The sequence below is a fragment of the Peromyscus eremicus genome, chromosome 12 (assembly GCF_949786415.1).
Source record: "Peromyscus eremicus chromosome 12, PerEre_H2_v1, whole genome shotgun sequence".
Taxonomy (NCBI): domain Eukaryota; kingdom Metazoa; phylum Chordata; class Mammalia; order Rodentia; family Cricetidae; genus Peromyscus; species Peromyscus eremicus.
In genome coordinates this window covers 77,841,759-77,865,855 of record NC_081428.1, presented here as the reverse complement: position 1 = coordinate 77,865,855, position 24,097 = coordinate 77,841,759, and the positions used below count along the sequence as shown (strand labels likewise).

The 24,097-nt window shown below is 50.0% G+C and overlaps 2 protein-coding genes across 4 annotated transcripts in view; one reads left to right on the top strand and one right to left on the bottom strand.

Annotated features, from left to right (window-relative positions):
- Positions 1-10,133: 10,133 nt before the first annotated feature.
- Positions 10,134-15,619, bottom strand: LOC131922787 (RIMS-binding protein 3-like). The gene has a single exon (XM_059277648.1). The coding sequence runs from the start codon at positions 15,389-15,391 to the stop codon at positions 10,523-10,525; it is 4,869 nt and encodes a 1,622-aa protein (XP_059133631.1). The 5' UTR covers positions 15,392-15,619; the 3' UTR covers positions 10,134-10,522.
- Positions 15,620-22,565: 6,946 nt separating this feature from the next.
- The window catches only part of Ube2l3 (ubiquitin conjugating enzyme E2 L3), a 53,991-nt gene continuing 52,459 nt past the window's right edge, over positions 22,566-24,097 (top strand). Inside the window, exon 1 of one of the 3 annotated variants that reach the window (XM_059277649.1) lies at positions 22,566-22,697. In XM_059277649.1, coding sequence (XP_059133632.1) covers positions 22,671-22,697 — 27 coding nt within the window. In that variant the 5' untranslated portion in view covers positions 22,566-22,670. Of the gene's footprint in view, positions 22,698-23,007; positions 23,233-24,097 lie in introns of those variants that run through there. The other 2 variants (XM_059277650.1, XM_059277651.1) reach the window with 2 other exon arrangements.

The following is a 24,097-nucleotide window of genomic DNA, read 5'->3' as shown; positions in this document are numbered from 1 at the left end:
TATGTATCTTTAACATATCTACCCCATCTCCCCCTTCCTCCCCCATCCTCCAGGCATCCCAATATGCCCCCCATTACCCTTCCTGTGTTCTCTGTTTATTTTTACTGAGTCTTAGTGCTGCCTGTTAGAATGTTAGCTGAGCTTGTCAGCACTCTGGACTTATTTATTTGTTTGTTTGTTTATTTAATTTATTTTGCTGGGGAAATCACATCTATTTCCTCACACATGCTAGACCACAGAGCTATGTCCCAAATCTCATCTTTTAAATTCTATTTCAGTTATTTATTTTTTATATATGTAAGCTTCTTTATCCCTGACCCAGCTTCTTGTTGGGTTCTGAGGCTTAAACCCAGGTCCACAGGCTTGTTCTGCAAACACTTTACCAACTGAGTTATCTTCACAACCTTAATCTTACTTTTGTGTTTTCTTTATTTAGAGGCTGGTAAGATGGCTCAACACGCAGAGGCTCTTGCTGAAAGCTGGAAGACCTGAGTTCTATCCACAAGACCCACTGGGCAGATAGAGCGTGCTGACTCCTGAAAGGAGGTTATTCTCTGACATCCACACTAACCAGGCATGTGACACCACCAATAAATAGAGTGTCATTAACAAAAATGTAAGGACCTATTTATTTTAATTATGTGTTTGTGTGTGAGTATATGCAAGTGAGTACAGGTGCCCACAGAGGCCAAAAGATGTCAGATCCCCTGGAACTAGAGTAGCAGGTGGTTGTGGGCTGTCATATGGGTGCTGGGGATTGAACCTGGGTCCTAAGAAAAGCAGCCAATGCTCTTAACACTGAGCCAACACTCCAGCCCCATAAATAATTTTGTTTTGTTGTGTTTGAGACAGGGTTTCTCTGTGTAGCCATGGCTGTCCTGTAACTCAGAGATTAGCCTGCCTCTACCTCCTGAGTGCAGGGATTACAGGTTTGAGTCACAGCTGCCTGGCCATAAATAATTTTCTTAAAGAAGAATATTTGGAGGCTCAGCAGTTAAGAGGGTACCTAGGTTCAGATTCAGACAACCTTATCAAAAAGCTTTCAATTGCCTGTAATTCCAGCTGTATGGGGACCTCTTACTGCTATGGGTAAGAGTATTTGCCAGATGTGGTGGCACACACCTCTCATCCCAGCACTCAGCAAGCAGAGGCTTGAACTCAGATCTCTGAGTTCAAGGTCAGTCTGGTCTACAGAGCAAGTTCCAGGACAGCCAGGGCTACACAGAGAAACCCTGTCTTGAGTCACCCCCCAAACAAACAAGCAAAAACTTTATTCTTCATTGGCAGAGTCTCCTTATGTGACTTCAATGTCCCCTTGATATGCAGCACTCTTGTTTCCATTTTTAGATGCAGAAATCTAGAGGGATGTTAATTTTATTTATGTATTATCTGTGTGTGTTTACATGGGTGCCAAGGATTCAAACTCAGGTAAGTCCTCATGCTTAAACATCAAGCTGTCTCACTCAACCACCTCCCCAGCCCATTCTCTAAATAATGTTTACCCCCTGTGTAGCCAGGACTACAGGAGCGTGTCACCACCGGAGCTTGCTTTTTAGAAAAACAATTGCAATGAGGCTAGAGGTGTAATTTAGTTGGTCAAATACTTGCTTAACAAGAGAAAAGCACTAGTTTTGATCCTCAGTATGGAATAAATGGCATGTGGTGGTATAGCTCTTTACCTAGTCTAGTACTCAGGAAGTGGAGGCAAGGGGTCAGATGTTGAAGGTCATCTGCCACAAATCAAGTTTCAGTCTGGATTCAACCAGACCCTTCATTAAAAAAAAAAAAAAGAAAAAGCCGGGCAGTGGTGGCACACGCCTTTAATCCCAGCACTGGGGAGGCAGAGCCAGGCGGATCTCTGTGAGTTTGAGGCCAGCCTGGGCTACAGAGTGAGATCCAGGACAGGCACCAAAACTTTACAGGGAAACTCTGTCTACAAAAACCAAAATAAAAACAAAAAAAGAAAGAAAGAAAAGAAAAAACTGTGGGGAGGAGTTTTCTCTTTCTGCCTCCTGACTCCGACCAAGTACACAATGTTTGCAGCTGCCTCAGAAGCCTACCAACACCACTTCCCGTTTCGGGCTGTAGCCTCAAACTATAAGCCAAAATGAACCTTTCCTCCCTTCCTTAAGAAAAAAAAAGAAAAAAGAAAAAGAAAGAAAGAAAGAAAAGAAAAAAAGCCAGCGAGTTTTACCCAATCAGTCTTAAAACAACCTTGTCCACCTCTGTTTCACCTGACCCTGGATTTCCTGAGTCCATCACTTGGCCGTCAGGGTCTTCCTGGAATCTGTCCATAGGGTGCTGTGATCCAGAGGCAAGGGTTAGTAATGTTGAGAGCAGTGCACTCAGAGGCTAAGACATGGGACACAAGCCTTCGCTTCTGTGGGCACCCCACAGCTTCGAATCCCAGCTATATTTATTGTTGACCAGCCTGTTGCCCCAGAACTGACCTCTGTGGGCTGTGGTTTTCTCACCTGTAAAATGGGAATAAATAGCCATATTTACTTCCTAGGCTAGGGTGAATGTGAGGAAGGCAGATAGGCAGGCAGCATACGCTCAGCAGTCTCCATGCATGGCTGTGTAGAGAAATGGTCATAGAGGGTATTCCAGGGCAAAGGGGGTACAAGGTTAGGCCACATGCCGATTCCCTACCCAAGGTTCCTTCCCAGCAGCTGAGAGGACAGAAATAGTGAGAACAGATTTCAGTGTACACGGGTGAGGGTGCTGAGGCACCAAGAATCTCCAGGCGGCTAGGAGCTGACCAAGAACAGGTGGGGAAAGGCTCAAAATGTCCAAATCTCGCCGGGCAGTGGTGGCGCACGCCTTTAATCCCAGCACTCGGGAGGCAGAGGCAGGCGGATCTCTGTGAGTTCGAGGCCAGCCTGGTCTCCAAAGCGAGTTCCAGGAAAGGCACAAAGCTACACAGAGAAACCCTGTCTCGAAAAACCAAAAAAAAAAAAAATGTCCAAATCTCAATCCTCCCCCATCGCCAGGGTCTGATGGTGCTTTTGTGGCAGTGGGGGAAGGGGCTATCTCCTGCCTGGCCAGGATACCAGGAAGCCCCGGGGCCTGGGACAGGAGCCTTTGGTCATAATCACAAGGGAGGCTGGGCCTTATTGCAGCTCTTATCTGGCCTGACCTTGTGGCGGCTGACCACTCCCAGCTTCTGGAAAACTGGGCCCTCTACCCTCTCTGAGGCCTCTTTCTCCTGGGGTGGGCCCTCATCACCAAGTTCTACCTCTTGGCCTAGCACCTTGGGATGCTTTTTCGGGGCCCCAACCCAGATCCATCTCTCTGAAATCTCTGCTTCCACCTGGAATCCCTCAGGTGTCTCTGACTCAGCAGACAGGATTTGCTCCAGGCCCCTTCCCAGTGCTGCTAGGGCTCAGGGCCCTGTTGCCCAAGTCCTAGCAGCTGCCACCCCCATCCCCTCCCCCAAGTCCTACCAATTTGAATTCCTAACCCTCCCTCTGCCTCCTCCCTAGACCCTGTTCCTTCTCCCCAGCGGGTGGGGAAGGAATCTTCCAGATAAGGACATGAGGGCAAAGGAACACACCTGGTTTCAGACCTTGCCACCAACTTGCTGACTGACCTTGGCAGATGACCTCTGCTCTCTGAACCAGTGTCTTCCCATCTGTAAGGAGAGCTGAACAGAACTCTGGATAAAGCTGCTTAGAGTAGAAAAATGTGAGCTAAGGCACAAAGTTAGGACTCTGCAGTCCCCAAAGGGCACTTGGAAGCCAATGCTTTCTTGAGGTGGTCTCAGCCACAAGTAGATTGAACCTTTCCTAAGGTACTGTGCTTTACCACAGCCAGCCATAAATGTTGACAGGAAGGTAAAGGCATTGTTAGCTGGGGGAGGTACTGGGGTAAATGAGTAATTCTAGGGATTGGGTTTCATGCCTGGGGGCTGTTCCAGCATGCAGGAAGGTCAGTTAATCAGGAAGGATTGAGATAAAGATAGTTTCCCGAAGAGATGATGAGGAACAAGGTTTTGTTTCTTTTCTTTTCTTTTTTCTTTCTTTCTTTTTTTTTTTTAAGCAAGTATCTTCCTTCATCTTATTTCCCCCAGGGAGCTACAGCAAATGCCAGGTTGACTTGAGCCTTTCTGGGCAGTGAGAAAAAACAAGCTCATTCACTCATAGCAAAACCTGAAGTTTTCACCCAAATTAAGTATAACTCTATGGATTCGTTTATTACTTTCTCTTTCATTTTTCTCCTTCTTTGTCTCACCCTCACCATTTGGAAATTTTTTCCCTTGTTTTTTTTTTTTTTTTTTTAGACAGGGTTTCACTATGTAGCCCGAGCTGTCCTGGAACTTACCATGTAGACCAGGCTGGCCTTGAACTCACAGAGATCTGCCTGCCTCTGCCTCCTGAGTGCTGAGATTAAAGGTGTGTGCCACTATGCCACTAAGGACAGTTTTTTGAGACCTGGTCTTATATAGACCAGGCTAGCCTCCAACCAGCTTTGTAGCTTAGACTACTCTTCAACTCCTGATCCTCCTCCCTGTACTTCCCTAGTGCTGGGATTATAAGGCAACTTTGGAAGAACTTGGCGTGGTCTACCTGAAGCCTCAGGGTAGATGGAAGGCCATTAAAGAAAAGAAAAGCATTAAGTTAACGTTCTGTCTCTGTTTCTCTCTCTCCAATTTGCATTGGAACAATTGGGCAGGTGTCAGCTACCTCTTTCCATAATGTGGATTATGAAGATTTAATGTAACTTATTAGGCTTGGTAGCAATCTGCTTTGCCTGATGAGCCATCTCATTGGCCCCTCAGAAGGCCATGTTTGAGAGGAAACTCAAGTTGAAGATCAAACAAGAAACTGCTGGTGGGTGGGGAGAAGGCTCAGCTGTCAAGATGGACTTTTCTTGCAGAGTACCTGAGATTGGCTCCTGTAACTCCAGTTCTAGGGAATCTGATGTCGTTAGCATCTGTTGGCTCCTGTGCTCACACACACACACACACACACACACACACACACACACACACACACATTAAAGGCACACATCTTTTTTTTATTTTTATTTATTTATTTATTTTTCTATTATCAGCTTGATACAGTATAAATTTTTTTAAAGATTTATTTATTTATTAGGTATACAGTGTTCTGTCTGCATGTATCCCTGCAGGCCAGAAGAGGGAGCCTGATCTCATTACAGATGGTTGTGAGCCACCATGTGGGTGCTGGGAATTGAACTCAGGACCTCTGGAAGAACAGCCAGTGTTCTTAACCTCTGAATCATCTCTCCAGCCCCGATACAGTATAAATTCTTTTTTTTTTTTTTTTTTTTTTTTTGGTTTTTCGAGACAGGGTTTCTCTGTGTAGCTTTGCACCTCTCCTGGAACTTACTTGGTAGCCCAGGCTGGCCTCGAACTCACAGAGATCCGCCTGGCTCTGCCTCCCGAGTGCTGGGATTAAAGGCATGCGCCACCACCGCCCGGCCAGTATAAATTCTTATCCTAATGGTGAAATGTTTCATTGAGGCTAAAGGCACACATCTTTAATCCCAGCACTTGGGAGGCAGAGGCAGGCAGATCTCTGTGAGTTCAAAGCCAGCCTGGTGTACAAATCAAGTTCTAGGACAGCCAAAGTTGTTACACAGAGAAACCCTGTCCTTGAAAAAATCTTTTTCTAAGAGCTGGAAAGATGACTCAGTGGTTAAGAGCAGTGGCTACTCTTCCAGAGGCTAGGTTTCAATTCCCAGCACCCACATGACAGCCCACAACTGTCTATAACTCCAGTTCCAGATGATCTAGCACCCTCACACAGACACGCATGCAGGCAAAACATCAACGCACATTAACTAACTACTAAATAATTAAAAAAAATCTTTTTCTGTTTATGGGTGGTTTTTATTTTTCTGCATGTATGTCTGGGCAACATATGCGTGTCTGGTAGGTCAGAAGAGGGCATCCTACCCCTGAAACTGGAGTTACAGAAGGTTATGAGCTGCCATGTGGGTGCTGGGAATTCAACACTGGTTGTTGGAAGAACAACCATGGCTATTAATGGCTGAGCCATTTCTCCAGCCTCCACGGTTGACTTTTTTTGTTTTTGTTTTTTGAGAGAGGGTTTCCCTAGGTAGTCCTGGCTCTCTTGGGACTTGTTTTGTAGACCAGGGTAGCCTCTGCCTCCTGAGTACTGGGATTAATGGTGGTGCCACCACAGCCAGTTTTTCCTGTGTTAAATAGAATCTCACACAGACAAGGCTAACATCACACTCTATATGTTACTGAAGAGAACGATCTTAAACTCTTCTTTCTGCCTTGCCCTTCTGAATACTGGGATTGCTGATATGTACCCCTATGCCCATTGTATTCAGTGTGAGGAATGCAACCTAGTGCTTCCTGTATATCTAGCAAGCACTCTACAAACTGAACTATGGCTCCAACCCTGCTTTGTTTTAAGACAGGGTCTCTTACTCCTACCACAATACCTAACTGGATGGAACAGTTCGTCTTCAGTTTTGAAAACACTCAGGTGCAGACAGTGACAGGGAGCATCAGGAACAGGTAGCAGGGGGACAAATGGCAAAGGTGGACAGTGTCAGTCAACACCAGCTCAATGATCCCTATGCTTAAGTCCTTCTGCCCATGGCAGAGGCCCTTCAGGACTTCCTTAGCTACCTCCCGGACAGGAGTGAACTTAGGGTCTCTAGCCATGTGGTCAGCCAGGGAGGGGGCCTACTACAGCCAGGCACCCAGGTCCTTCCTGGTTCGCTTGGAGCCTTCAGGACCTCACAAGACCCACACAGCCTTTGCTTCTCCCCGCTCAGGGTCTCTAGCTCCTCAGAGAACCAAGTTGGGCCCCAAACAATGCCTTTCTGCCCCAGTGTTCTGCTTAGGCCTGCTTCAGCTTCCTGACTCTTTCACTGCCCTATCTCTTCCAGTCTATTTTTAAAAATTATTTACTGAAATTTCCTATGACCTCTGGGATTTCAGATGTATGGGGGGAGGCTGTGAGAAGATTGCAGCTTGTTGCCAGACGGTGCAGGCCTGACTCCTGTTTTCAGTCCTTAGGGAAATGATTCCTGTGGGTGTGGGAGGCACACTCTAGTGTGCTCTAAGAGGGTGTGGCGTGGGCAGAGGAACCAGGGATATGGCTTCATGGGTAAAAGTGTTTCCAAGCCTAAGGACCTGAGGCAGATTTCTGGGACCCACAGGATAAAAGTGATCATCCACTCCAGATTGTTCTCTGACCTTCACATGCGTGCCCTTACCCAGTACATGTGTGTGGGGAGGGGAGCCAGCTGGATTCCAGCCACGCAAGGTGAAAAAAAAGAAAAATCCTGTTTTCTCTGACATAAGGTCTTACAACGCAAATGTGGCCCAAACAGGTCTGCCCAGATGGAAATGTTGCGGAATAGGCAAGAAAAACGGAGGGAATATGTAGGTGAGAACGTGGCCTGCGGGAGACTGCAGGGCCTGGTCACAGCTCTGACTGAAGGCACTCCAGGCACTGTTTCAAAGGAAGTTAGTGGTTGGGAGGAGCTTCACGGGGGGTGGGGTGGGGGTGGGGGTGGGGTGGGGGGTGGGGTGGGTGCTGCAGTTTGGTAGATTGAGTTTCAGTTTGTGAAACGAAAAGTTCCTGGGACTTCTGTTGAGATTGTAGTTAAAAGAGGTGAAGATGGTGGCTGGCTGGGCGGTGGTGGCACACCCCTTTAACCCCAGCACTCGGGAGGCAGAGGCAGGCAGATCTCTGTGAGTTCGAGGCCAGCCTGGTCTACAGAGCGAGATCCAGGACAGCCAAGGACTGTTTCACAGAGAAACCCTGTCTGGAAAAACACAAAAACTTAAAACAAAAAATTTTTTTTAACCAGGCTGTGGTGGCACAGGCCTTTAAGCACTTGGGAGGCAGAGGCAGATGAATCTCTGAGTTTGAGGCCAGCCTGTTCTATAGAGTGAGTTCCAGGACAGCCAGGGCTACACAGAGAAACTGTCTCCAAGAACTTTAATTCAAGGTGATTTTCAGCATGCTAGGTGTCAGACACAGGGCCTTGAACGTTCTAGGCAAATGGTCCACACCAAGTTACATCCCTAACTCTTGCAATAGTGAAGTTTATATTTTGGTTGCTTTTTACGTTTTAATTTTATTTTTAAGGATTTATTTATTTTATGTATATGAGTATTTTGCCTGAGTGTATATGTGTGCACCGTGTGTGCCTGGTGCCACAGAGGCCAGAAGGAAGTATTGGATGCCCTGGATCTGGAGGTCCAGGCAGCTATGAGCAGCCATGTGGAATTGAACCCCGGCCCTCTTGAAGAGCAGCCAGTGCTCTTAGCTGCTGTGTTGTCTCTCCAGCCCCTTCAGTGGTTTTTGTTTTGTTTTGTTTTTTTGATCAGGGAGTGGTACAGGGTCTCTTTATAGTTCTGGCTGTCCTGTAACTCGATGTAGACAGGACTGGCCTTGAACTCACTGAGATCCATCTGCCTCTGCCTCCTGAAAACTGGGATTAAAGGCATAGGCCATTATGCCCAGTGGGTTTTTATACTTACTGTGTATGTATATGTGTGTAGGCCTGTGAATCCCACAGCACGAGTAGGTGTCAAAGGACAACTTGAAAGAGCTCTCTCCTTCCGCAATGTGGGTTTGGGGACTGAATTCAAATATGTAGGGTTGGCTGCAGGTGCCTTTACAAACTGAACCATCAGCCCCAGCCTAACAATTTTAAAAAACTTGTGAGGCCTGTAAGATGGCCCAGCAGGTAAAGGCGCTTGCTACCAAGCCTAAAATCCTTAATTGCATCATTGGGACCCACATGGTGGAAGGAGAGAACTCATTTCCACAAGTTGTCCTCTGACCTCCACACACACATACAAATACACTGATAAAAATAGTGCAAGGTGTTGTTCACAGCTGGTACTGGAGTAAGAGAAAAGGCCTGCCTGCTCTCCAGAGTGGGAGGTTAAGTCCAGCAAGCTGAGCAGTTCTCAGGGCCCTGATTAGCTGCAGAGGCAGCCTGAGACCATTCCTCCTGGGTCATAGAGACTGAAAGGACAATGGCCCTCAGGCCGTGGGGACTTGGGTGGATTTCCTCTCCACTCTACAATCTCAGCTCTCAGATGGTGAAGGAGTGTGTGGCTGTACACCATGGCTTTCCGTGGAGTTTGTATATTCTTTGAGGGGTCTCTGTCTTGCCCCTTTCTTCTTCCCACTTTCAGACAGCAGTCTTCAAGTGAAGATTAACGTCCTCCACGTGGAACAAAGATGGCTCACTATTTTTGCCTCGGGGGCTTCCAGTCATTTCTGGCTACACTAGGGAAGGCAGAGTTCTTTCCCTGACAACATTGTTGGATCTGAAGGAAGAAGAATAAAGACCGCTCTCCGTGTTCACTGGCCTGGAGAGCCCTAAAAGCCCATGGGAAGAGGTGTGTGATTCCAGACATGAACTAGTTTTCTTTGAATCCCCATAGATCTTTCTGCAAGGTTTGGCATGAAATACTTTCCCAAGCGAATCTCTTACAAAGCACCATGGGGGCACCATCAGTAAGGAACACTGACTCCACCTAACAGCACAGAGCCCCAGCCCAGGGACTTCTCAGCTACGTCTCTTTGAGTTCTTTTTAGCTGGATCAGCCTGCCCTGAGTAAGGCTCACCTTAGGGCAAGGATGTGCCTTCCCTTTCAGGAAAATGCTTCTGCCGCCATTTCACACCCACTGGGCAAAAGGGAACAGAGAGGAGGTATATATGCTCTTGTTCCCTGGGTCATGCTTTAACTTCCAAAGTGCTCTCTTTTTCTATGAACTTTTAAAAAAATTTTTTTTTGATTTTTCGAGACAGGGTTTCTCTGTGTAGCTTTGCGCCTTTCCTGGATCTCGCTCTCTAGACCAGGCTGGCCTCGAACTCACAAAGATCCGCCTGCCTCTGCCTCCCGAGTGCTGGGATTAAAAGCATGCGCCACCACTGCCCGGCTAAAATTTTATTTCATGTGCACTCATATGTTTTGTGTGAAGGTGTTGAATTCCCTGAAACTGGAGTTATAGGCAGTTATAAGCTGCCATGTGGGTGCTAGGAATCGAACCTGGTTCCTCTGGAAGAGCAGCCAGTGCTCTTCATCGCTGAGCCACCTCTCCAGCCATTCTACGAACATTTTAATGAGGGTTGAACATAAAATAGGAAAAATAGTATACTGATTGCTTCTTTATTTTAAGATGCAACTTTTTTGAGACTTTCATACAAGGCAATGGATGGATAATGTTAACCTGCTAAAGAAAACATACTGACCACAGAAAAAGGCAGTTCTAATACCTATCATGGTTATTCACGTCTGAAATGGCCTATCAAACTCTCGGGGCTTGGCTGGTTTAGTTTTCTTTTGGAAATAACTCAGATTAAGTCCTGCCTCTGTTGGACACTAGGATATCTGAGGACTCATCACTTTCGGGTGATGTTGCCGGGAGCCAGCGTTGCTTAAGGTGACTGGTGAGGAGGGGTGTTGTGTCAAAGTACGCGTGCTTGCTTCTCTTTCCAAGGGGTGTGGGCAGCCAGAGGCTACCACCCTACAAAGGAGTCGTGCTTACTCTCCATGGACAGGCAAGTCATCCAGCAGGTGGGCTGGGACCAGGCCTCTGTGTCCACAATACTCACCATAGTAGAATCCCTTATTATCCACAGGCCCATAAACTGTGACCACATCACCAGTCCTCAGCACCAGCTTGCCCTTTGCCCGGACCCCTGCTCTGCCATCCCTGGGGTCATAGTCCAGAGCTGCCACCATTGTCTTTGGGGTCCACAGTGTGGGTGTTCCGGAGTTCCCTTTAGGCGTGAAAGACCCCTGGAAATTGGTGAGACGCTCCAAGTCTTCATGTTGAGCCTTAGAGTGCAGGTGCCCTTGTGGTGGGAAATGCCACCTCTCCCCAGTCTGCTCAGCGCCCACCTGCACCTCAACTACCAGGTGCCCAGGGACTTTGCCCACCTGTCCATTGCACTCTCCACGGTAGAAGCCGTGGGGATCCCGTGAGCCCCACACTCTCAGCAACTGCCCTTTCTGGAATACCAGCTCCTCCTCCGCAGCCTTGGAGTTGACAGACATCACCAGGGGGCTGTGATCAAAGAGGGCCATGAAGACCCTGCCTGAGCTGCTAGCTTCTGTCCCCAGCTGCTCAGGGCCACCACTTGCCATCTTAATGACTTTGCCGGTTGGCACTGGGCACAGCGCTGAGGTAGGCTCCTGAAACTGGCACTCTCTCTTGCCTCCTGGAGTCTCCTGTCTCTTGTTCTTTCTTTGCCCTAGCTTCTCTGTGCACCGAGCACTTAAACACAGAGCCTCCTTCTCCTCCAAAACATGATGGAGGTCAGCTGTCAGGCACAGGATGGAGCCTTGCTGGTGAGGAGGGAGCACCGGGGCATACTGCTTTTGAAGAAGGGCTTTCTCCAGGTCAGGCTTCTCTGAACACAGAACTTCCCTGGGCCCAATCCCTGGGGAGAGATGGATGAATCCTGGGGCAGGTCTCCCACTGATGCACATGTGCAGGGAGAGGTCTTCTTCCACCGCAGACTGGCCAAGGAGCAGAGGTGGCTTGTGGTTCTGGGAACTCTCCTGAAAAGATGGGCCCTTTTCATAGTCCTTCCAGGCTTCAGTAGGTACCTGGACTTGGGTGTCTGCCCCTTCTGAGCTCAGGTCGGATACTGGTGAATGCTTCCTTGGGGGTTCCTCACGGAATGCTTCTAGAAACTTAGCCTGAGGCTCCTCACAGCTTCCAGGATTATGGGGGCTGGGCTTGGTAGTCAGAGAAGCTTGTACCAGCTTCTGTTGACCCACAGGGAAAACAACCCGGCAGGTAGAAGGGGCACCATCTGTGAGGCTAAAGGGAGGTGTCTCCAGGAATGGGTAACAAGAGAAACAGTCCTCGGGGATCTGAGCTGGTACAGAATCCAGAGACTCACCATAGAGTGACATGGTCCTCACAGAAACCTTCTGGCATGCTAGGGGAACATGAAGCTGGGAAAATTCTAGCAAGGTGTTTCCAGCAGTGGCATCAGCAACTTCTGTCACCTTGAACCCATCCACATACACAGCGTAGCCAGTGACCTGTACTCCATTGGAGGACCCAGCTGAGTCAATAGTCACAGGGAGCCAACTGACCACCAGGACACCTGGAGAGGCATGGTGCTCCACCAGCACATCCAGAGGAGGGTCAGGGGGTCCTGCTAAAGGTGTATCAAAAGTTACAGTGGAGGACATTGTTTCCCAGAGCACCTGTAGCAGGTCCCTAGGTAGCTGCACCCCCACCCTCACCTGGTACCGGGTGCCAGGATGTAGGCCTTGGAAGGTGTAGCAGCTTACACCTGAGGGAGTTAGGGTATGCTCTTCATCTTCCAGGTACACCACATGGGGGTATCTATTGCTGCCAGAGGCCCACGTAATAGTGGCAGAGTTAGCTGTGACATTCTGTAGCCGTAATTGCATGGGGGCCAGACAGAATACTCCTTTAGCCTCCAGAAGGGGTCTGGAGAAACTCTGCTCATCCATGCTTGGTTTCAAGCCCAGCCAGCAGGCTTCTGTCTTGGTTTCCAAAATCTTTATTGCCATATCTGTCTTAGAGTCTGCCCTTCCCACCTGGCATACGCCTCTCTCCAATGATCCCTTAACTTCCCCAAGTAATAAGGTGCCTTTGTTCAAGGCTTTGCTATGCTCAGCTGGTAGTGCAGTGGGACCAAGTTCAGGGGACTTGGGGAATAGGTGGTTCAGGATAGGGCTTCCTGAAATCTGTTCCACTAAGTTGGAGGGCACTAGCCCTCGCTGCCCATTCACAAGCTCCCCTTCATAGAAGCCATCCTCATTCATGTCCCCAAAGACATATACATAATCTCCGGCTGTGAGGGGTAGCTCGCCTTGAGAATGCTCACTAGGCCCTTCAAACGGATTGTTGCTATACCTAGCCAAGAAGATCTTGAGCTTGGGAGTGGTGGGAGCCTCAGCGCTCCTCGCTTCCAGGGGAGTGGACACACTGTCTGGTTCTAAATCATCCACTTCACTTGCTGTGTCCATGTCCAGAGAAAGGCAAGATGGCACTGTAGCCCACATGGACTCTACCTCGGAGGAGGAGTTTGAGTGTGAACTGGTTTTCTTGGCTTGGGGCCTGGAGTCCAGAGGCTGACTGGTAGGAATTTTGTCTGATACTTGGAGGACACCAGCTGGTTCCCCAAGGGTAACTGAGTTCTCCTGCTGGGAAAGACAAACGGGAGGTTGTATGTCTCTGGTAGGCAGTGACAATGCATGTTCTTCAGACTTTGGCTTGAACTTGGACCTCCTGCTACCCCTGGCTTGGGACTCCGAAGCTTGGGTGGTCTCCAGTGTCTCCGGGGGGTGGCCAGGCTGACACTGCAAACCCTGCATCTCTTTCCCGGAAGCCTGGAGGTCACTCGGGGCTTTATTTTGGTAGTGCTGCAGCTGCCACCACCTGTCTTGCACATATCCCGCTTGTTGCAGCAGCTGCTCAGCCAGCAGGCCATTGGCTTCGAGTTCCTGTCTCAGCCTCGCGTGGCTTTGCTGCCGGGGAACATTGCTGTTCTCATTTGCCATCTTCTTCACCCAGTTGGCCAGAGCCTGCAGCCTCATGTTCTCCTCTGACAGCCTGGCGCCCTTGTGCAGCGCAGCCTGCAGTTGTGCCTCTGTTTCCTCGTAGCGCCGCTCTGCGGCGGCTGCCTGAGCGCTCAGCTTCTCGCATTCCCGCCGCTGTGCACTCAGCTGGTGCTCCAGAGCTTGCACCTGGTGTCGTGCTGTCTCGGAGGGTGAGCTGAGGCTGCCTGCGTCCGCCCGGGCGCCGCCGGCTTTACTCTGATGCAGAGTCAACTGTCTTTGCAGACGCAGCACTTCCCGCTGAGACTCACGCTGCAGCCGGTCCAAGTCATTGACGGTGCACCATTGCGCGCAGGTGGCGCCCTCTCCAGGAAGCGAGAAGCTGCCGAGGTCCGCCGCGATGAGCGCCAGCAGCAGGTGGCATTCCCGCCTCAGTGCTTCGATCTGCAGGTCCTTGGCTTGCAGCACGTCAGCCTGTTCTGACAGGTCCTGTGTACGATGACGGGCAAACACTTGGCCCAGGTCCAGGCCCTCGAGGCTCTCACCAGGTACAGGAGGGCTCACCGCCCGAAGGTTGGTCTCCTGCAGCTTGCGGGCCCTGTCTTCAAGGCGCTGAGCGAGGTCAGTCAGTTCTGCGTGCTTCACCTTGAACCACTTCACTTTCTCATCGGCCTCATCGGAGAAGCCCGCGCGCCGCAGCTGCAAGTTCTCTTCGCGCAGGCCACAGCAGCGGCGAATCAGCACCTGCAATGCCTCGCGCAGGTCACAGCAGCGGCGAACCAGCACCTGCAATGCCTCGGCCAACTCCGAGTTCTGCCTCACCAGTTCGTTGTAGTCCTGACCGGGCTTATTCTCAGGTCGTTCTTCCTGCAGGTCAGTAGGTTTTCTATGTATTGATGGTAGCTGGGGCGGCGGATGGGGACTGGAGGTGTCTGAGATGGGGGCGCTGGTCGAAGAGGCTCCTATTTCGGACTCGGAAGCCCGGGGACAACTCAGTGTGCTGTCGAGTGAGTAGGAATGTGCTGTTGCTAAGTATTCGAGGGAGCTGGCGCGTGTGGGCAGCAGGTCGTTAGGAGAGCTAACCCTGACGCCACTGCTCAGGCTTTCGAGAGATCCGAGTCTACGAGCAGGCTTTGGGGTGCCACGAGTGTTGCTCTGGGCTTCTAGGGGTGGCTCTTCCAAGGAGTGCGCGGCTTGGGAGTCCGTGGGTTCCCGCAAAGCGGGCTGCCAGCGGAAGTGATCGACTATGTATTTACAAAAGAGCTGGCGCTCCGCGTCCAGCGCCGCCTGCAGGTGGCGGATGCGCGCGGCTTGCTCGCCGTCGGTCTCCCAGCGCAGCAGCGCCAGCACTTCCTGCAGGCGACAGTGGCATTGAGCCGCGGAGGCTTCGGGCGCCCCCGAGCGTCCGCAGTAACCGCGGTTCACTAACTCCTGGGCCAGTTGGCGCTGAAGCTCCCGAGCCTGGCGCACTATAACATCGCGCTCCTGGTGCAGCAGCTGCTGCAGCTGCCGAAGCTCTGCTTCCTTCCAGCGCAGCAGCTGCCGGATCTCCGCCTCACGCTCGCGCTGCACCTCCTCCTGCAGCTGCCGCAGCTCCCGGAGGCGTCGAGCCTCCCACTTGGAGCGCAGATGGTCAGCCAGCTGCTGCCGCTCCTGCTCGGCGGACTCCCGCAGCTGGCGCGACTGGGTCGCGAAACGCCGCCGTTCCGCCCGGCTGCGCGCGCGCTCGGCCTCCAGCTCTGCCCGCAGTTTCTCTAGCTCTCGCCTCTGCTCCTCCAGCACTGCTGCCGCTGGGCCGGGGCTGCCTGGCTTCTTGGGCGACGCGCGGCCACCACCCAAGGGGGTGGGTGAATCCTTTGTCATTGTGGCCGCAGCTGGGCAAGAAGCCAGAGCTAGCTTGGTAGGCCAGTTAGCCAACGGCCGCCGCCCCCGGCCGCTGCCAACCGCCCCGCGCGCCCCTTCCGGCGGCCCTAGGGACCCTCTGCGTGCCCCTTCCGCCTTGGGGGTGGTGGTCTCTCTTACAACCTGCCGCCTCTCCCTAGGCAGGGCGCGACTCCTGAGACCCCTTTCAAACTGGCCTCTGAACTTCCCGGGATACTTTGGGCATAGTTTTGAATTCACACTTCATCTGCTCCGTGGCTTTTGTGACGCACTCTTCTCTGTTGGACACTGCAATCCCAGTGAGGTTACACAGAGTGGCTGTAACATCTCTGTGCCTACTCTTCCAAGGACCCCGGCTTGCTAAGCGTTTTCCTACATCAACTGAAACTTTTATGTCATTTTACAAATGAGAAGTCACTGTGCTTGGGCTTTGTGTCATCTGAGGCACCTATCTTTCAAGGCCAGTTACTTGGGAACTGTACCTGCATACCAGTCAAGTATTCTATTACTGAGTTACAGCCTCAGCCCTTTGATGGCCTTGAACTTCTCATTCTCTTGTTCCTACTGCTCAAGAGTCAGAATTACAGGTGCATGGTGCTATCACCACTGACTTCCTGTTTTTGTTTTTCTGAGACACGGTTTCTTTGTGTAGCCCTGGCTGTCCTAGAACTAGCTCTGTAGACCAGGCTGGCCTCGAACTCAGAGATCTCCCTGCCTCTGCTTCCCAAGTCCTGGGATTAAAGGCCTGCGCCAGCACCGCCTGACACCACTGGCTTCTTGATTCACCTTTACCTTCATCCAGTAAGGATGCTCAGAAATGAACTTTCCATGCCACGCAGCTGGGAAGTAGCTAAGTGGGGATTCAACTTGCAAAATTCTACCTCCAAAGTCTATGAGTATCCTCTCTCTAATTGCTCCATCTCAGGGTCACTTGTGAGGACTCCCTCCCCAGTATTTTAGCCAGGCCGGGCCATTTACTGTTCTCTCTTAGCCTCGCTTGCTATGTGCACTGATTTTTTTTTTTTTTTTGGACAGGGTTTCTCTGTGTAGCTCAGTAGCCTTTCCTGGAACTCACTCTGTAGCCCAGGCTGGCCTCACAGAGATCTGCCTGCCTCTGCCTCCCAAGTGCTGGGATTAAAGGTGTGTGCCACCACCGCCCAGCTTTTACACTGAATTTTTAAAGTTTTTCTTACGATTTTTTTTAAATTTTATGTGCAGTGGTGTTTTGCCTACATGTCTGTGTGAGGGTGTTGAATCCTCTAAACTGGAGTTAGAGATAGTTATGGGTGGACATGTGGGTGTTGGGAATTGAACTGTGGTCCTCTGGAAGAGCAGCCAGTGCTTTTAACCACTAAGACATCTCTGCAGCCCCTGCACTGAATTTTTAGATTAACCAGTGCATTGGTGGAAGCTCAAAGCTTCTTAAGTCTCTTTTCAGCCTGTGTCCTGTCTTGGGCCTATATCTGAGGACTTTTGTTTGTTCCTATGTTATTATTTTGTTTTTTATTTGTCTGTTGGTTTTGAAACACAGACTCTCTACATAGTCCTGGCTGTCCTGGAACTCACTAGGTAGACCAGACTGGCCTCCAGCTCACAGAGATCTGCCTGCCTCCACCTCTTGAGTGCTGGGATTGCAGGAGTTGACCACCACATCTTATATCTGAGCCTTTTTGAATCAGAAAGGTGGCAATGATTGCACCCAGAACCTCAAGCATGCTAGACAAATGTTATACCACTGAGATACATATACTCAGCCTGTGTGTGTGTGTGTGTGTGTGTGTGTGTGTGTGTAGTACCAAAAATTGAGCCCAGGGCCTCGTGCATGCTAACCAAGCACTTTACTATTGAGATACAGCTTCATTCCCTAGAGCAGTAAGCATTCATAATCCCTGAGCCATGACTCCAGCTTCCTACCATTTTTTTTTTTTAAATATGGTCTTATCTGTGTCTCTGGCCAGCTGGAACTTGCATTGTCTACCAGTCTGGCCTAGAACTCACAGAGATCTTGCCTCTGCCTTCCAAGTGCTGTAATAAAGGTGTGTGCCACCATGCTTGGGTGTCTTTTTAAGTTTTTGTTGGTGGTGGTGGCATTGTGTGTGTGTGTGTGTGTGTGTATTTCTTTTTGTTTTGGAGACAGGGTCATGCTATGTCCTGGCTGGCCTGGAAGTTGTTATGTCGACCAGGCTATGTAGACCAGGCTGGTCTCAAACTCAAGAGATCAGCCTACCTTTGCCTTTCAAGTGCTGAGATTAAGGGTGTATACCTGACACCATACCCAGCTCATTATTATTATTTTTAAAATATTTTTGAGACAGGGTTTCTCTGTGTATCCCTGGCTTTCCTGGAACTATGTGGACCAGACTGGGCCTCTACTCATAGAGATTTGCCTGCCTCTGCCTCCTGAGTGCTGGGAGTAAAGACGTGCGCCCCCACCTCCTGGCTCCCTTTAAAATCTTACTTGGAGCCAGGATCTTGTTAAATTGCCCAGGCTGGCTTTGCACTTATCTTCCTGCCTCAGCCTAGCTACCCAGTAGTTAACACTATAGGAGTGTGCCACCACACCTGGCTCAAACCCTGTTCTTGCCCTCTCACCTGCTGCTCACTTTTTTCTGTCCCTTGGTATTAGTTTGGTAGCTCCCTACTCCAGGACGCCATTCTGGTCTCCAGTCTGGGCTTGGAGTCCCCAGGACACTACAGCCCTTTGGTGACCCTGGTCACTCTACTTGCTGCTGCCTCTCCTTTGAGGAATGGGTATGTCTAATACCTTTGTGTCTCTGCCCAGAGTGGATGCAGAGGAGGTAAATGCAGTGCCTTTCCCATACAAGCCGAATAAAGTCCTAGGACCAGACAGGCAGGAAGGACAGATGGTGCTGTCCAACTTGGTCTTCTGGCCTGCTTAGCTCCAACACTTGGATACCACCTGTCAGCAGGGCCTGGAGCTTCGGGGTGTACACTGGCCATCAGAGTGTTGGTCAGAGGCCTCAAGTTGGGCAAGGAGTGAAGGCCAGTCTTCAGCCACGTTGTTGACAAGGTCCATTCCCCAAAGGAGATGCAGCAGACTCTCCTCCTTCCCCCAAAGAGAAACAAAACTGCCCCCTCCCCAAAATCACCTATGTAACTTTCTTCTGGCTGCTTTTTTGTTTTTGTTTTTGTTTTTGTTTTTGTTTTTGTTTTTGTTTTTTTCGAGACAGGGTTTCTCTGTGTAGCATTGCGCCTTTCCTAGATCTCGCTCTGTAGACCAGGCTGGCCTTGAACTCACAGAGATCTGCCTGCCTCTGCCTCCCGAGTGCTGGGATTAAAGGTGTGTGCCACCACCGCCCAGCCTTCTGGCTGCTTTTGTGGCTCATGAACTCTCCTTCAAGCTGGTTCCTTCCACTTCTCTAGGCCTTGGCATTAAGTGGCTTACAAGGAACACACCAACACCTGGCATTCTGTATTCACACATTCCATCAGAAACTCCTTATGATGCCTGCCTAGCCTAGGAAGACTGGGCCTTACAACTAAGGTGTGTACTCAGCACCTGACCTTCTGATTGCTATTCTTACTTTCCAAACCAGAGTCCCCTGAGCCTATAGCAAATACCTGTGGGAAACAAGAACATGAGAATTATTGTTCAGGATTGTCATTTCCAGAGCTGAAGCAGACGTGGTGTGAGGGAGGCACACCACATCTGCTTCAGCTTTGTCCTTGGGTTACAAGGATTGTCTTTATGGAGCCCTTACAGGGCACTGCTTTACAGAGGATCCATGGGTGTAGGTGGCTTTCCAGGGCACCTGGCAACTAGCTTGTAATTTCATGGTGGTGGGGGTGGTTTCACAGCTTGTGTGACTTGCTGCAGCCTTAAGTGGGACCTCAGGCAGTTAGGTCTGGAGGTCAGCCTGTCAGGGGGGGAGGGTTTGGAATAGATCACTAGAGTCCCTACAGTCTACATCTGGGCTAGTCATGCCAGAACCCTCTGCAGCATGTCAGAGGTGTTCCAGAAGGTGGTGGAGTGTCTTTCTTGGTCTCCACTCTGTTCCTTTGTGGGACTCAGGACACCACTGTGTACAAGCTATATGAGAGTTACAGACTTGGAGGTTTAATCTAAGTTACTGTTTTCTCTGAATCTCACTTTCTTACAAAATGAGAGGTTACACAGGTTATTTTCAAATGTGATTCTGTAGGAGTCCAGAGTTCCTTGGAGATACCAGAGGACTAGAGAGGAATGATGCTAGGAAGTGAAGGAAAGAGAATGTCCTATCTCCTTCAGTGTGCAGATCTAGTCATAAGTGTCATGTGTCACGTTCTAAGGAAGATACTAGTTTAAGAAAGAGGTAGTGCCGGGCGGTGGTGGCGCACGCCTTTAATCCCAGCACTCGGGAGGCAGAGCCAGGCGGATCTCTGTGAGTTCGAGGCCAGCCTGGGCTACCAAGTGAGTTCCAGGAAAGGCGCAAAGCTACACAGAGAAACCCTGTCTCGAAAAACCAAAAAAAAAAAAAAAAAAAAAAAAAAAAAAAAGAAAGAGGTAGTAGGCCTGGAGAGATGGCTCAGGGGTTAAGAGCACTGGCTGCCCTCCCAGCATAGTGACTCACACTTGTCTGTCCCTCTAGTTCTAGGGGATCCAGTGCCCTCTTCAGGCTTCAACAGGCACACAATACACACACACACACAAGTGGTGCCCAGACAAACATGCAGGCAACACACACACACACACACACACACACACACACACACACACTAAAAAAAAAAAAGGCAAGTGTACTGTAGCATACCTTTAATCCCAGCACTTGGGAGCAAGAAGCAGATGGATCTCTGTGAGTTTGAGGTCAGTTTGTTCCAAATAGTGAGTTCCAGGATAGCCAGAGATATATACCAAAAACAAAATCAAAATTTTGATTATTCTTGTCTCTGCCGTCCTTTGTCTCCCTCTGTATAATTTTAATTTTTAGATGTATTTTTATGTGTATTTGGTGTGTGTGTGTGCGTGTACACGCACACACACACACACATATGCATCATTAGGTGTACGTAGTGCCCTCAGAGGCCAGAAGAGTTATCTGAGATTAGAGATAGTTGTTATAGATGGTTGTGAGCCACAGTATGGGTGCTAGAAATCAAATTTGGGGGTGCTGAAGAGATGGCTCAGAGGTTAAGAGCACTGGCTGTTCTCCCAAAGGTCCTGAGTTCAATTCCTAGCAACCACATGGCTCACAACCCTCTACAATGAGATCTGGTGCCCTCTTCTGGCCGGCAGTCATACATGCAGGCAGAACACTAAACAGTAAATAATTTTTTTTTTTCTTCCCGAGACAGGGTTTCTCTGTGTAGCTTTGCGCCTTTCCTGGAATTATTCGCTTTGTAGACCAGGCTGGCCTCGAACTCACAGAGATCCGCCTGCCTCTGCCTCCCAAGTGCTGGGACTAAAGGCGTGCGCCACCACTGCCCGGCTAATAAATCTTTAAAAAGAAAAAAAAAAGAAATCAAATTTGGGTCCTCTGGACCAGCAGCACCCATTTGTGTGTGTGTGTGTGTGTGTGTGTGTGTGTGTGTGTGTATACATTCTCATATTGTGGGAAAATAAGAAGACATCTTGTGGTAACTGATTCTCTTCTTCTACCATATGGGTTCCAATAATCAGACTCAGGTCATAAGTCTTACTGGCAAACACCTTTCCTAGTTGAGCCATCTCACTGGCCTGAGGAGAACTATTTATAGAGTTATATTATTTTAAGATGAACATCATAACCCACACCTTTAATCCTGGCACTTGGGAGGCAGAGACTGGTGGGTCTCTATGAGTTCAAGGCCAGCCAAGACTACATAGCAAGCCTTTTTCTCAAACAGCAACAACAACAAACAAACAAAAAAGAGTTATATTGTTTGAAACAAATTGACAGCCTCTTAGTTAAATGCCCTCCTGAAAGAACAGTTCGAGCCGAATGATGGATAGCAAGGCATTCTCTTCTCGTCTCAGTTGGCCTCACATTGACAGCTCTGTATTTCTTACAGTGTCTCCTTAGAGCCCCAGCCCTTCTTGAAACATGGGGTCTGAGATCTCTGTGGCCTGTGACACCATTCCTCCCTCACTGGTGTCATGTGATTTCTCTTGAGAGACTATTCATCCTAGATAGAAAGGGCACCAAAAGACCAAAGGAAAGATTCCTTCTAAGGACTTTATTGAAGTTACTGATAGGAGTACAGGTTACTCAAGGGCACTCCCAGCACTTGAAGGTGGGAGGAAGAGGATCAGCAGTTCAAGGTCATCTTTGGTTTAAATAGTGAATTTTGAGGCCACCCTGGGCTACAGGAGACCTTATCTACATCTCAATCTCCCCCAACAAAACCTCTCCACTGGTAAAAGCACCGCCTGTGGTTACCATCTAGTAGTTTCTTTCTCTTTGGCTCTTTCTGCTTCACTCTCTAAACTGCTAGAATTATGAGATTATAAGTGTGTGACACTACTCCTGGCAGCTACTACTATTTTTGAGATAGGATCATCCTATGTAGCCTAGGCTGGCTACAACTTAATAGTCCTGCCTACCTCTCAAGTGCCAGAGTTAAAGGCATAATCCACTTATGTTTGGCTGCTCTGCTCTCTTATTCATACTATTTCTTCAGCGAGACTTCCTGAAAGTAGATCCTTGTAGTTACTTGTGTGTGGAGGCTGTATGTGAAAGTTAGCGTGGGCATGCACACACACGCATGCGCAGACCCGAGGTCCACAGTTGTTTTTCCATGCTTGTACTTCACAGATTTTCTTCTTGAATCTGAGGCTCACCTATTTAGTTAGACTGGTTAGACAGAGAACTTCAGGGATCTGCCTGTATCTGTCCTCCTCTAATGCAGGGGATCGTGCTTGCTTTTTATGTGGGTATCTCAGGTCCTACTTGGAATTGCAGGCACTTTAACGACAGTATCACCTCTTCAGTCCCATAGTCACTTTCTCATCTCCCAGTTTTATTTCTTCACAATGTTTAGCAGTGCCTGAAATATCTTGATTATTCAATTATTTTGTGTACACAATATTTACAGCGCACCTACTACGTGCCAGGCACCGTATGTATTGGCCGTCGGATTGGAGGCTAGACAAGGCAAAGGTCTTTCACTATCCAGGTCACTTATGTCTGCACAGGATGCTCCAGCCCCGGGATCCGCACACAGTAGGCACACGCCTCGTCCGCGCTCTTCCCGGTCCGCCCCTCCCCCGTTCCAGGAAGTGAGGGGTTCCAGCCGCCTGGCCTACCGCGATGCATTTTGGGAAAGCAGCAGCACCAGATCCAAGATGGCGGCCAGCAGGAGGCTGATGAAGGTAAAAGCCATTCTCTGGCGCTGGCCAGGCGGGGGGCGGCGTCCCCGGGCCGGGACCCCACGGCGGGCCGCGGCTCCTTGGGGCGTCGCCGCCCTCCATCCCTCGTTACGTGGCTCCGCAGTGCCGCTGTGCCGCCGCGTGTGGAGGAGAGCTCTAACGGGGCGCCTAGGCCGCAGCCTGGGCGGGAGCGCAAGGCCGCGCCGGGAGCCGCCGCCGCCGCCGCCGGCCCCTCGGATCAGCCTGGGCGGTTCTCGCGCGCCCTCCTCCCGGAGCGGAGCCGGGCCCTCCGTCGCAGCGGCCGCGGTCCGGGTCGAGGACGCCGTTGATGTGTGGGCCGGGCCTGGAGGCCCCAAGCTGGGCGCCCTCGGGGAAGAAAGCCGGAGCCCCGGCTGGGAGTCGGCGCCGCGGAGCCGCCCGGTCCTGGGCCGCGGTCGCCGGACTCTGAGCCCCGTTCCGCCAGCCCACAGCTCCGGGACCGGGAGGCTGCGAGGCCCGAGACGGGAAAGGAAGGAGGAGGGCAGGCGGCCAAAGTTAGGTCAGTTAGTTGGTGGTCTTTTGAAATTGTGTTGGGTCCTCGCAAACTGTCGCCTGTGACTGCAGAGTCACACAGCGGACAAGTTCCAGCTCTAGGAAGGCGTGGGGTCGTCCCCCGTCGCAGCTAGGTTCTCCTTCCTATCCACCTCTTAGTCATCTGATCTCCTTCCCCTGATGAAGCAAAGTGACATTTTTGAGGTGGGGGTGGAGGTTGGCTTCTGTCGTTCGAATCAAAACCGGCCAAAGTTTACAAAAATAACTTGGTGTACGCACTTTGTATCTTGAATGTAGCGGAGTGTCATCTCACTAATTGGCTCCTTTGGTGAGACATCCAGGTGCTCAGTTGATTTCGGTTTTTCACTGTAGATTTGCCGACATCCTCTAAAGATAACCCCGCCAGTGTTTGAGTGCTACCTGGTAATGCGGTGGAGGTACCGCCTGACCGGAAATAGGAAAGGCCCCGGGAGCTGGCTCCTGAGAACAGATAGCTGGGCCTCATCCTGGCCCGAGTTGTATTTGGTTGATGGAGTCACTGGAAACAAAAAACCGTTTATTCACTGAAACCTAGAGAGAACATTTAACTAAAACTAGAGTGGAAATGGGCACAAAACAATTGCCATCAAGCTCCTTATCTGCTCTGCACTCCATCATTTTCCTAAATGAAAGGAATGCTAATCACTTCCGTGTTCAAATCCCCCAAAGTCGTCCTGCCTCTAGACTTGTAGATTTCAATTTTGGAAGATATGTGAATGCATGCTGTTTCTCCAGATTTTATTGAAATTACTTGAATTCATCCCCCTCTCTCAGGTACCCTTCTACATACTTTTCCCTGACTACCCTTCATGGACTTGAGTTCTTTTCTCTAA

Coding starts and splice junctions, on each gene's coding strand:
- LOC131922787 (XM_059277648.1), bottom strand. CDS start 15,391: ATGACAAAGGATTCACCCACCCCCTTGGGTGGTGGCCGCGCGTCGCCC.